Source organism: Pelophylax lessonae (assembly GCF_965119305.1).
Source record: "Pelophylax lessonae genome assembly, chromosome: 5".
Lineage (NCBI taxonomy): Eukaryota > Metazoa > Chordata > Amphibia > Anura > Ranidae > Pelophylax > Pelophylax lessonae.
In genome coordinates this window covers 544,348,146-544,361,978 of record NC_138772.1, presented here as the reverse complement: position 1 = coordinate 544,361,978, position 13,833 = coordinate 544,348,146, and the positions used below count along the sequence as shown (strand labels likewise).

General features: G+C 44.7%; 1 protein-coding gene across 13 annotated transcripts in view; it reads left to right on the top strand.

Moving 5' to 3' along the window:
- The window catches only part of PLEC (plectin), a 392,819-nt gene that overhangs the window by 359,365 nt on the left and 19,621 nt on the right, over positions 1-13,833 (top strand). For all 13 annotated transcript variants that reach the window (XM_082257384.1, XM_082257378.1, XM_082257383.1 and 10 more), the window contains 8 exons: positions 510-636; positions 835-1,018; positions 1,104-1,261; positions 3,269-3,447; positions 3,978-4,116; positions 5,075-5,431; positions 8,673-8,756; positions 12,395-12,499. In XM_082257384.1, the coding sequence (XP_082113510.1) occupies positions 510-636; positions 835-1,018; positions 1,104-1,261; positions 3,269-3,447; positions 3,978-4,116; positions 5,075-5,431; positions 8,673-8,756; positions 12,395-12,499 (1,333 nt within the window). The remainder of the gene's footprint in view (positions 1-509; positions 637-834; positions 1,019-1,103; positions 1,262-3,268; positions 3,448-3,977; positions 4,117-5,074; positions 5,432-8,672; positions 8,757-12,394; positions 12,500-13,833) is intronic.

The window sequence follows — 13,833 nt, the reverse complement described above, 5'->3', positions numbered from 1 at the left end:
TCCCCCTCATCATGTCCTCAGTCATGTTCATGATGATTAGTGTAGCGTCCTCCTCGTCATGTCCTCAGTCATGTTGTCCATGATAACAACATGTAGTGTTCTCCGGTCCTCAGTCATTTTGTCCATGATATTGAGCGTAGTGTCCCTTTCATGTCAGTCATGTTGTCTATTAAAAGTGTAGTGTGCTCCTTGTCATGTCCTCTGTCATGTTGCCCAATGATGATGAGCGTAGTGACCCTGTCATGTCCTCTGTCATGTTGCCCAATGATGATGAGCGTAGTGACCCTGTCATGTCCTCAGTCATGTTGTCCATGTTGATGAGCAAAGTGTCTCTTTCATGTCCTTAATCACGTTGTCCATATTGATGAGCGTAGTGTCCTCCTTGTCATGTTGTCCATAATGATGCGCATAGTGTCCTCCTCAACATGTCCTCAGTCACATTGTCTGATGATGAACATAGCATAGTGTCCTTGTCTTGCACTCACTCATGTCGTTTATATTCCCTTTAGGTTGGAAGAAAGTCATCAATCCCTAATCACTATGTGGCACACCATGCATATCGATCTGAAATGTCTGCTCTCCTACCAGTATCTGCTCAGGGACTTCCAGCTCATCCAGTCCTGGACTCTCACCACGGTTAGTCCAAACTCTGCTTTCTCTCTGTTCTCTCTCTCTGGCTAATAAAGTTATAAACTTGGAAACAATATGGCAACAATGATATTTATTATTTTAAGTAAGAAAAATCTGTATTGACCCATTACAACCAAACTCGTTAAAGCAATAAAGCTGAATTTTAAGATTTAGATCTGACCATCTTTCTTGTCCGTCCCGCAGTTCCGAAGCATGACATCAGAGGAGTATTCTCAGGCTCTCCGGAACCTAGAAATCCATTACCAGGACTTCCTGAGGGACAGCCAGGACTCCCACAACTTCCACCCAGATGACCGCATGAACATCGAGAGAGAATACAGCTCCTGCACCCAGAAGTATGACCTGCTCCTACGCAGTCTAGAGAAAGGTAAAAGAATGCAGAGTGTCTTCAAAACTGTTCAATCAAGACATGTAATTTAAATGTGTGACACGAGTGTCTGTGGCCCATACAGGTGAACAGGACGAGAGCACATGTAAGAACTACATATCCCAGCTGAAGAACATTCAGCTACAGCTGGATGGCTGTGAGTCCCGTACAGTGAACAAGATCCGCAGCCCCCTGGACAAAGATCCCATCAAGGAATGCTCCCAGCGGATTGGAGACCAGCAGGTAATGTCCACTCTCATTCCACATACTTAATAACATGCTAGCCAAGGAGCTATTGCGTAATTGGAGAGATGAATTGACACCTTTCAAAAGTGGGGTCTTGTGTCTTGGCAACCCTGGGCAACTAATTGAGGTTCATCCCCAATCCAACAATCTGGTCTCGCTGCCTCCATCAAAATCCAAAACTGTAAAGAGAGGAGTTGGGCAAGTGCTGGACTCTGCACTATGGGCAAAGATCTCCAGGCACAGTGCTGCCTCCTTAGCTTTGTCCTGTTACTGTTTGTCACCATCTTGTAGTCCACCATCTAGTGGTCCTCCAACCTCCTTTTAATTTTTGGCCATTTTGCCTGCAGAAAGAAAGGGCATGCCAGGGTGTGTGGTAGGATTACAGGGCAGAGTGAGCCTTGTAAAGCCACCAGTATAGTGAACAAAACCAAAGAAAATTCTTAGCTCAACTCCCCAACCAAATTATCCTGTCTATCAGTTTGCGTTAAAGCGGAGTTCCGGCCACGAAAAATTTTTTTCAATAAAAATACCCCCGGGACAGTCAGGGCTAGTACATTCCACAATGGATAGCCTCTGTACTGTCCCGGGTCGCACTTACCTTTTAGAAGAAATACTTACCTTGAAAATTTCTTCTCCAGCGCTGCCATCTAAGGTGTGGGCAGCTGAAGCCAGCGCAATCCTCTTCTGTGTCCTCTTCCGTGTCCTCTTCTCCAAGAATGCACCTGCACCGGCCCCGCTCATCACTTCCGGTGCGGGCGCGTCATCCCTCCACAGCTTCTGGGCATGCCCAGAAGCTGTTTAGCAGGGAATGAGGCGCCCGCACCAGAACTGACGTGTGGGGCCGGTGCAGGCGCATTGATTCCTGGGAGCGATGACGTTCAGCTCCCAGGAATCAATGCAAAGAGGAAGTGACGGCGCGGACCGCGGCCGCAGAGGGAGGAAGTGGAAGAAAGGTGAGTATATTTTTCTTCAATAACAAGGTAAGTGAACAAAAAAAAAAAATCATAACTATCCATTTATTTTTCAGGTGACCAAAAGCAAGTGGATGGCAAAAAATCGACTATGTTGATTTTGTGGCCGGAACTCCGCTTTAAATAAAGGGGTTTAGTTAGCACACTTTTGCAAATACCTGCATAAGCTGCAGAGCTGCTCCAAGGCACCCCAATATTTCTGCCGTCCTAACTCTTGGAAATTGATGAGAGCCTCCATAGTAGAAGCCCATGCATTCTAATGGGTAAATAGAGGGCAGGTAAGCCTGAAGGAGCCCACCCCTACTTAAAGGCACAGGAGCACAATGGACACCTAGCACATAACACACAATGGCAGCAAAGGTGTCCATTGTGTCCACTCGCCAATATCACATCAAGTGTTAGGACAGCAGAAATATTGGGATGCCTTGATGCGGCTCTGCAGCTTACGCATGTATTTGCAAATGTGTACTAACTAAACCCCTGTTTTTAACGCAAACTGTTAGACAGGATCATTCGGTTGGTAGCAGGCTGGCTGGTGAGTTTAGCTGGGAATTTTCTTTGGTTTTGTTTTGCATGTGTTGCCCTTCCATGTGCTCCTTGCTGTGAAGGCCAATTATAGGTGGGGGTAGCGGCCAGTTGTTTGTTACAGTACTGGAGTAGTATAACAGGATGTGTTCAGGATGAGTAGTGGGAGCTGTTATAAGTCACGTCCATTCACGTTGGCAGCAGACTGGGAGGTTTCCTTAGGAGGAGGTTTTCTATTAACCTAAATTGTAGTTATTATCTAGTTTGAAGTTAAAACCCATCTTCAGGCAATTAAAAACCTCCTCCCCTACCCATCCTGCACTTTTTTTTTTCCTTTATTACCTTGTGGGAAGAGATATACTCCCTTAAGTCCATCGTTCAGGCCCTGGGAGGTGGGGTGTAAATGGTCTTTTTTTTTTTTTTCTAGTTTTGGTTATGGTTCCTATTAAATTGTAAAAAAGTGGATACACATATTTAGCATGGTCTAATTGTCTCTATCTATCCTTAGCAAATTCACTTTGAACTGGAGAACATCCAGAAGAACCTGGACAAGGTGAACGACAAGACCCGTAAGATACTAACCCAGCCTGACCTGGGAGAGTCAGCCCCGCTTCTAAGATCCGAGCTTGATGTAGCTTTGCAGAAGATGAACCAAGTCTACAGCCTTTCCACCATCTACCTGGATAAGTACGTACCGCGCTGCAAAGCCGGCTGCAGGCTCCAGATAGTAGTTGATATATAATGTGGGGGTCAATATCCAGAAACATTAGTCGGGTGGCAGTAGTATAGGGTTTTGGACAGATTTCCTGCCTTTGTAAGGTTCCTTTTTCTTACAGACATTTATATAGCGTCGCCCGTTTACACAGCGCTTTATATAGTATACTGTAAATTCAAATCAGTACCTGCCCTCAAGTACTTTACAGTCTAAGGTCCCTATTACACATGAAACGTTCATGCATACTAGGGCCAATTTAGGGAGGGGCCACTTAACCTATCAGCATATTTTTGAAGTGTGGGAGAAAACCGGAGTACCCACGCAAGAAGAGGGAGAACATGCAAACTCCATGCAGAAGGAGAGGAGAATAAGAATATTTTTTATGGTGGGACTTTAAATGCGGTTTAGCTGGCAGGAAAATTCACACGGAGCAGCAGAAAAAAAGGAATTTAGAATACTCGAGGACAAGTTCCGGTTCTGACCGTTTTCTTTCTCTTTTCAGGCTGAAGACCATACACTTGGTGATCAGGAACACCCAAGGTGCTGAGGAGGTTGTGAAAACGTACGAAGATCAGCTGAAGGAAGTTCAGACTGTTCCTGGAGACCTCAAAGAGCTGGAGAGCAACAAGTCAGACCTGAAGGTAAGACCTTGGATTTAGGAGCCCCTGTAATGGAGATAACTGGAGCTGTACAGGGTTGGGTCACCAGGGTAACCAAATCAGAGCTATAGCCTACAGCGGGCACTAGGGTAACAAAATCTGAGCTATAGTCTACAGGGGGGGACCAGGCGGGGACCAGGCTAACCAAATCAGAGCTATAGCCTACAGTGGGCACTAGGATAACAAAATCTGAGCTATGGTCTACAGGGGGCACTAGGTTAACCAAATCAGAGCTATAGCCTACAGCGGGCACTAGGGTAACAAAATCTGAGCTATGGTCTACAGGGGGGGACCAGGTGGGGACCAGGCTAACCAAATCAGAGCTATAGCCTACAGTGGGCACTAGGATAACAAAATCTGAGCTATGGTCTACAGGGGGCACTAGGTTAACCAAATCAGAGCTATAGCCTACAGCGGGCACTAGGGTAACAAAATCTGAGCTGTGGTCTACAGGGGGGACCAGGGTAACAAAATCTGAGCTATGGTCTACAGGGGGCACTAGAGTAACAAAATTGAGTTATAGTCTACAGCGGGCACTATGGTAACAAAATCTGAGCTATGGTCTACAGGGGGGCACTAGGGTAACAATCGCCTTTCTCAAAAGCCTCAACTTCCATATCAGTAATCACGTTTCATTTTCTATTACCATTTTGTGACAAGTTGGTGTTTGTTAGAAACTTAAGTTTATTCTTTTCATTGAGAGGAGCCTATAAACATCCTAGGTAGGATAAGACCATTAGAAAATACAGAAATATATTGCTGTTCTTTTTGTGTACTCCGTAAGAAGTGTGTGTCTTTCTTTACAATTTTGACTTTCTAATGCCTGAATGCATAGAGCTGGTGTGGATGGAGATCACAGGAATGGTATAGCTGCATTATATGGGGATAATAATCCTTTTCTTGCTCTGCTTTCATCATCCTAATGGTTTGGCTTTTGCAGAGAATGCGTGGTCAGGTAGAAGGTCACCAGCCCCTCTTTAATGGATTGGAGAACGATCTCGGCAAGGCCAGGGAGGTGAGCGATAGGATGCTGAAGGTTCACAGTGAACGAGATGTGGATCTGGACAGATATCGGGAGAAGGTGCAGCTGCTGCTGGAGCGTTGGCAGGCCATTGTCCTTCAGATTGATGTTCGGCAGAGAGAACTGGAACAACTGGGCAAGCAACTGCGATACTACCGGGAGAGCTATGAGTGGCTCATCCGCTGGATAACGGAGGCCAAGAAGAGGCAGGAGAAGATCCAGTCTGTGCCCATTACCGATAGCAGAACTGTCAAGGAGCAGCTGCTAGAGGAGAAGGTAAGCCTCTGCAATATGAACTGCATATGACAAGTATAATTCTAAAAATGTGTAGGCATTAATAAGATAGTTGGTACAGGATGGACCCTTCATATGAGGAGTATAATTCTAGATGCATCTAGGATGTAATAAGACACATTGTACAGAATGGACCCTTTCCATGAGGAGTAGAAATCTAGATACATGTAGGCCTTAATAGGTCACATTGTTCAAGATGGACTCTTCCTATGATGAGGAAAATTCTAGATACTTTTAGGGATTAGTAAGACGCATTGTACAGAATGGACCCTTCCCATGAGGAGTAGAATCCTAGATACAAGTAGGCATTAATGAGACACTTTGTACAGAATGGCCCCTTCCCATGAGGAGTAGAATTCTAGATACATGTAGGCCTTAATAGGGCCCATTGTACAAGATGGACCCTTCCTATGATCAGTATAATTCTAGATGCATCTAGGATGTTTTAAGATGCATTGTATTGAATGGACCCTTCTCATGAGGAGTAGAATTCTAGATACATGTAGGCCTTAATATGGCCCATCATACAAGATGGACCCTTCCTTTTGATCAGTATAATTCTAGATGCATCTAGGATGTAATAAGACAAATTGTACACAATGGACCCTTTTTTAATAAGGAGTAAAATTCTAGATACATGTAGGCCTTAAAGTGGAGTTCCACCCATTTTTATTAACTTAGATTACATAGATGTATGTAATCCCCTTTAAAACTACTTTTACCAATGGAAACTTTTTTTTTTTTTGCTAGTAAATGCCTTATTTTCTTCTTTATTCATCCTCTCCTCACTTCCGGGTCCGGCCACCGATCGGCGATTACGTCATTCGGCGATTCGCAGGGTGTGCTGGGATGTATCTCATGGCATGAAATTTCGCATTATTACACAGGAGCTGAGCTGTACTGTTTGTATTGAGGCCGTGCTCTGCCCCGCCTCCGCCCCGCCTCCTCTCAGTGAGCTGTACTGTATATGTATTGTATTGAGGCCGTGCTCTGCCCCGCCTCCTCTCAGTGAGCTCAGTGAGGATATAATGCTTTCAGTCCTCGCTCACTGAGAGGAGGCGGGGCAGAGCACGGCCTCAATACAATACATATACAGTACAGCTCACTGAGAGGAGGAGGAGGCGGGGCAAAGCACGGCCTCAATACAAACAGTACAGCTCAGCTCCTGTGTAATAATGCGAGATTTCAAGCCATGAGATACATCCCAGCACCCCCTGCGAATCGCCGAATGACGTAATCGCCGATCGCGGCCGGACCCGGAAGTGAGGAGAGGATGAATAAAGAAGAAAATAAGGTATTTACTAGCAAAAGAATGTTTCCATTGGTAAAAGTAGTTTTAAAGGGGATTACATACATCTAAAGTTACTAAAATGGGTGGAACTCCACTTTAATAGGACATGTTGTTCATGATGGACCCTTCCTATGATGAGGAAAATTCTAGATACATCTAGGAAGTAGTAAGACGCATTGTACAGAATGGACCCTTCCCATGAGGAGTAGAATCCTAGATACAAGTAGGCATTAATGAGACACTTTGTACAGAATGGCCCCTTCCCATGAGGAATAGAATTCTAGATACATGTAGGCCTTAATAAGGCCCATTGTACAAGATGGACCCTTCCTATGATCAGTATATTTCTAGATACATCTAGGAAGTAGCAGAACACGTTTTGGGTTTATTTACTAAAGGAAAATCCACTGTGCACTACAATTGCCCTTGGATGTGCAGTCGCTGTCGATCTGAGGGGGACATGCAAGGAAAATTAAAAACAGCATTTTTGCTTGCACAGGATTGGATGATAGAAAACAACCAAATGAGTTTTCCCTCTTTTCAGAGCAACTGCACTTCCATGTGCTCTTGTAGTGCAAAGTGGATTTGCCTTTAGTAAATCGACCCCACCCTACAGAATGGACCCTTCCCATGAGCAGAATTCTACGTATATGTAGGCCCTAATATGGAACATTGTTCGATAGACCCTTCCTATGATAGGTAGAATTCTAGATACTTCTAGGAAGTAGCGAGACACATTGTAAAAGTTGGACCCTTCCCACGAGGAGTAGAATTCTAGATGCATATAGGCCCTAATAGAGCACATTGTACAAGATGGACCCTTCATATGATCAGTGTAATTCTAGATACATCTAAGAAGTAGTAATATGCATAGTACAGAATGGCAAACATGGGAGTAAGTCACACATGTGCAAGTCTCAAGTCTTAACCTTCCAAGTCTCAAGCAATTCCCAAGTTACTGTGGCAAAAAGCAAGCAAGTCAAGTCTAGTCCCTGCTAGAAGTCAAGCAATTCAAGTAATTTATTTTGGTCAAGTCACAAATCAAGTCAAAATACTGATCTACCTCAATTTTCACCTTTAAATCAGTTGAACGTCAGTGGTCAGGAAAGGTTTATTTTTATTTTCAACATTAACAAAACTGCTTAGTGCTTTTTTCTTGGCATATTAAAGAAACACTTTGAATGTCCAAACAGCTCAAAATCCTTCGTCCGGTCATGTTTCAACACCACAGTCACTAAAACCATGTTAAGTATTTCCATTGTTAAACAGCCAGTGTCCTAAAAATCAGAACACACTGAGGTGTTTTAAGTGACTGTGGTGTCAGAAACATAACAGGCACATTCATTTTGCTTTAACACATCTTGAGAAAATGCAAATATTTAATAACTTAAAAAAGTAAAGTCATTTTGAGTCATATGTCTCAAGTCAAAGTCAAGTCATGAATACCAAGTCAAAGTCAAGTCGAGTCTTTTATTAATTTTAGTCAAGCAAGTCTCAAGTCCTCAAACTGGTGACTTAAGTCTGACTTAAGTCAAGTCACGTGACTCAAGTCCCCCACCTCTGCTGAATGGACCCTTACAATGAGTAGAATTCTACATACATGTAGGCCTTAATATGGCACATTGCTCAATATGGACCCTTCCTGTGATCAGTGGAATTCTACATACATCTAGGAAGTAGTGAAACCCATTCTACAAGTTGGATCCTTCCCATGAGTAGAATTCTAGATACATGTAGGCCTTAAAAGGACACATTATACAAGATGGACCCATATTACGATGAGTATAATTCTAGATACATCTAGGAAACTATACGACTTTTTGTACAGGATGAGAAACATTCTAGATACATCTAAGCACCAATAAAACACAATATCAGTATAATTCTTGATATATCCAAGCACCAATAAGACTTGTTATTTATCTCCTGCAGAAACTGCTGGAGGAAAGTGAGAAAAACCGTGAAAAAGTGGATGAATGCCAGAAGTATGCCAAGCAATACATCGAAGCCATTAAGGTAACACAGCAAGTTCTACCTCCATCAGTCATTGTCAGGCTTTTGCCTGGTAACTAGCGTGTAATGCATAGTAACCCATATCTACTGGATTGAGGACTCAAATAGACCAGAGATTGGCATAAGATCCCGGCACCTAGAGTTTGCAAAAGCAGGCCAGCAATGTCTGCCACTCATGGCAGGTGCTCTTTAAAATCAATGTACTCTCTATCGTATCCATTGTATATCTGAGCCCTTGGTGATCAGGGAAGTCCAAAGATTCTCTGTGGACACGAATACCATCTCACCAATGCTGCTTGATTTCCTGCCAATCTGTAGAGTATCTGCACAGAAATTCCTGTTACCTGCCTATCCATAATTCATGCATCCAGTACCTAAATTAAGGTTGCTCATGCTATGGTTTTTAGAGACTTCAGCTGTTGTGCCTGTATACCCCTATGCAAGGCCACTGATAGGGGGGGACCACCAGCCCTCTTGTAGGGGACCCAAGCACACAGGGGGGCCCACACAGAGCGGGGGATTCGTGATGGACAACAAATACAGAAATCTTCCTCCAGCACCTGAATCTGATCTGTCCCTCTCCCTGCTATCAGCTTTTATCTGCTGAGAAAGAGACAGTCGTCTCTCACTAATCCCCCTCCCTGTGTGGGCCCCCTCCCAGCAGTGGCTCTAATGTTATCTCTGCTCAGGAGTTTATTTGTAACTTTGTTTCTCTCTCTCTGTCTCTCTGATCACTGAGCTCCAACTACACAGCCTGTATATTTTTCTCATCTCATCTTCATTTTTATTTAACATAGTTTTTTTTTTTTTTTTTTAGATTTAGCAGGAATTATACAAGTTATGTTATATTTGTGTCTGATAATAGTGATTTTGTTGTAATTTTAGCTAAATATATCTTTAATATTTTCTTGAGGGGGCCCTGCCAGGTAGTCTGTAGGGGGCCCCGCGATTTCTAACAGCAGCCCTGCCCATATGGACCAGAGCAATTTTTACACTGTGGGCCCAGTTTACTTCGCAATAACATTGTCAACTTAAAGCCCCCCCTTTCAAAAATGAAAAGTCAGCAGCTACAAATACTGTAGAATGCTTACTTTTAATATTAGGACATTTGCCTATCCAGGGGTTCCACAATGTCGGCACCCCAGCAAATTTCTCAGCTGGCCCTCGGGTGCTGCTGCCCCCATTCCTTGTAGGGGAAACGGGCAGTGAAGCCTTTGCGACTTCACACCCGGTTCTCTACTGCGCATGCGCCAAGTGCATTTTGCTTTTTGAATGAGCCAACAGCAGTGGATGGAGGAGGGGGGCCGAACTTCCACGGCAAGGTCTCCCGGAAGGGGGGGTGGGTACCCAATCCCCCCCCCCCCCAAAAAAAAAAGTGCCAAATATGGCAGCGGAGGGGGGGAGGAATCAAACGGGTGGAAACAAATGTAATACATACATTTTGTGTTTTATTGTATTTTATTGTTTTACAAGAATTATTTCTTTTGGCATCTATCAACAAAGGCACAAAAAAAAATTTACATTTGTATTTGCTCAATGGCATTCGCAGACCATCTGCAGGTATCATCTTACACAGTAAGGCTACGTTCACATGTGGGCGTAGCGGATCGCGGGCAGAATCGCCGCGATCCGGAAATCATTGCAAATTGCGGGACGCCTGTGCGTTGCCCGTGATTTGCAATGGCACCCCAAACGCTGTGCGATGATGCCGAGATGTTGCTGCGTTTGGGGTGCCATTGCAAATCACGGGCAACGCACAGGCGTCCCCCAATTTGCAATGATTTCCGGATCGCGGGCAGAATCGCAGTGATTCTGCCCGCGATCCACTATGCCCACATGTGAACGTAGCCTGATAGTGGCGTTGGGAGTAGCGGCAGGGGCAAAGGAGATGGATCCAAAAGATGCATTCTTACTAATTTGTCTGAAGTTTTTTAGGACATATTTCTTACGTTCAAAACTCTCTTAATCCAGGGTTTCTCCGCTTTAAGGCATCCTTAAATGTATGCACAATCTCAAGGGACCCCATTCTAAAATGTGAAAAAAGCAAAATATTTGTTTTACATAAAGCAGAAACATTCACACACATAAGACACCAATGTTGGAGGTGATTGATTCTTCCAAAGCAAATACACCTTTGCATACTGGTACTGACTAGTATGCCAATGTTTCTCCTCTCCCTCACTCAGCTAATATGACCCCAGTGCTGAGGGAATGGGGAAGGGGAGACTCAAACAAGGATGCTGTGCAGGCGTCTGATGTCCTTCTTATGAACTGCTGACATCATTGGTTGTTAGGATGCCGGCGGCTGGAATGTTGTAGTGGTGCACAATGAAAACCTGTGGCTTTGTGTAACTAAAAGGCTGGCTTCACCCACCCGCTGGCTTGTATACAATTTTTGGGTAATTTTTAGGCATTTTGCCAAGACACCCCTGAAGCAACCTGAAGGTACCCCAGGGTGCCTGAGCATCCTGGTTGAAAAAGGGCTGCTCTAGTCAGTAATGGCACTTTTCCACTGCAAGTACCGGCTCGGCTCTACTCGGCCCTGCTTGACCCTGCTTGGCCCAGTTTGCTTTTCCACTGCTGGTACCGCATGGTACGGTGTTGGAACGGTTCTGTACGGTATGGTTTGCTTTTCCACTAAAGTAGTACTAAAGTTAAGTGGGTGGGATAACAACGGGGTGGGTGGGATTCTCTGACCAATCAGTGGCTAGAAGTGACTGCATGCAAAGGATTGTGGGATATGGTACCGGGTATGGTACCTCTTGGAACCACAATCGAGGTGGTACTGGTTTTGAGAGCCGTACCGTTCGGTTCCATGCAGTAGAAAAGCGCCGCCGTACCGTACCGAACCGTTCCTACACCGTACCATGCGGTACCAGCAGTGGAAGAGTACAAAAGCGAGCCGAACCGTTTGGTTCCATGCAGTGGAAAAGCGCCATAAATAACAATGTTGGCTGAATTGTCAATATTCCAGACCCCTTGTGAAAGCATACATATATATACGATCGGTCACCTTATTGGTGATAACTAGGGGTGCACCGATCCGACTTTTTTTGTCCCGATACCGATATCTGGCATTGTGTATCTGCCGGTACCGATCCGGAAATACACACATAAAGCATGCGGCTGCAGTACAGAGCAAAGCTGCTGCTTCATGTGTATGGCTCCTCCATTCACAGTCGGAGTGCATCTGATATCACTTCACCTGTGAGCCGGGACTATACAGGAAGTAGCGGCTCCCATCCCATACTACTACTACACCAAGTAAGGGATGGCTGAGCCGGGACTCAGCAAAACCGGATCGGCCTGTGGATCGGTTAATTTCACCAATCCCCCGATCCAGCTATTGTGGCAGTATCGGCGCCGATATCCGATCCTCATATCGGATCGGTGCATCCCTAATGATAACTGTTTGTTTTTGGTTCCAAAATAAAAGACGACTTCACTATCAGAATTTCCCCCTTGTCTTTCTTCGTAAAGAGGTCTCTTATTGATATTAGAAAGCAATTACATTTATTTGTATTTTGCAGAGCAATGTGTCCAATTCAATACACGTTGTGTCTCCTTCATTATTTCATAATATAGAAGATTATAATGTGTCCTCAAGTTATGCATTTAAAAACTCTGGTTCTTTTTTCTAGGACTTTGAGCTCCAGCTGGTGACCTATAAAGCTCAGGTAGAACCCGCAGTGTCTCCACTCAAGAAGCCCAAAGTGCAGTCTGCATCTGATAACATCATCCAGGAGGTGAGCACATCAGGATAGCTTTCCCTTGTAAGAGATTGTCGATCATCTGCTCGGTCATAGCGGTGTTCTGTATTATATACGTAGTGATTACACAAGAGCAAGCGTGGGTGTATCTGGTGGCACATGGCCTTCTTTATAATCTTATGTAAGCATTGGGAATGTTTGTGTTCAATGTGAACATCTGGACAAAAACTGGCCATTTCGTCCCAAATCTCTTGCCCTTTTATGTTCACAGTGCACCTGTTTCATGTGACTGCTCCTGCATGGATGTTGCTCATATCACTTGATTGGTTGGGTCCAATCAACTCCCCTTTGTAAGACTTTACTCTTATAACTTTCCCTTTTCATGACAGCAAAGGCTTTGTCACTTTCCAGCATGGTGCAGGCTACTATCTTCACATCAGTGGGTGCCCATGTGTGCTGGTATTTGTGGAATGCAATTACAATGCAACGTGTCTTATTCTTTTTCAGTGCATACCAATGCAGCGTATTGGCATGGACTAAAGCTATAAGACAGTGGTCTCCAAACTGTGGCCCCTTGCTTGCCTTTATCCAGCCCTTGGAGGTATTATTCCTGCCACTGACACCAACAAGGGGGCACTATTCCTTCTACTGACACCAACAAGGGGGCACTATTCCTTCCACTGACACAACAAGGGGGCACTATTCCTTCCACTGACACAACAAGGGGGCACTATTCCTTCCACTGACACAACAAGGGGGCACTATTCCTTCCACTGACACAACAAGGGGGCACTATTCCTTCCACTGACACAACAAGGGGGCACTATTCCTTCCACTGACACAACAAGGGGGCACTATTCCTTCCACTGACACAACAAGGGGGCACTATTCCTTCCACTGACACCAACAAGGGGACACTATTCCTTCCACTGACACCAACAAGGGGGCACTATTCCTTCCACTGACACCAACAAGGGGGCACTATTCCTTCCACTGATACCAACAAGGGGGCACTATTCCTTCCACTGACGCCAACAAGAGGGCACTATTCCTTCCACTGACGCCAACAAGAGGGCACTATTCCTTCCACTGACACCAACAATGGGGCATCATTTCTTCCACTAACAACAAAATTGGGGCACTATTCCTTCCAACGATACCAACTATTTCTCCCCCCAATACCAAAGGGCTTGCATTGTTTACTCCTTCTTGGCACAGTCCAGCCCCCTAAAGTCTGAAGGACCGTAAACTGGCCCTTTCTTTACAACGTTTGGAGAGCCCTGCTTTAGGAAATAAGTTGTTTTGTCTGTGTTGGGCAATGTGGCCCAATGTAACATAAAATAGCTGGTGTAAACGAACCTCCAGAGAGG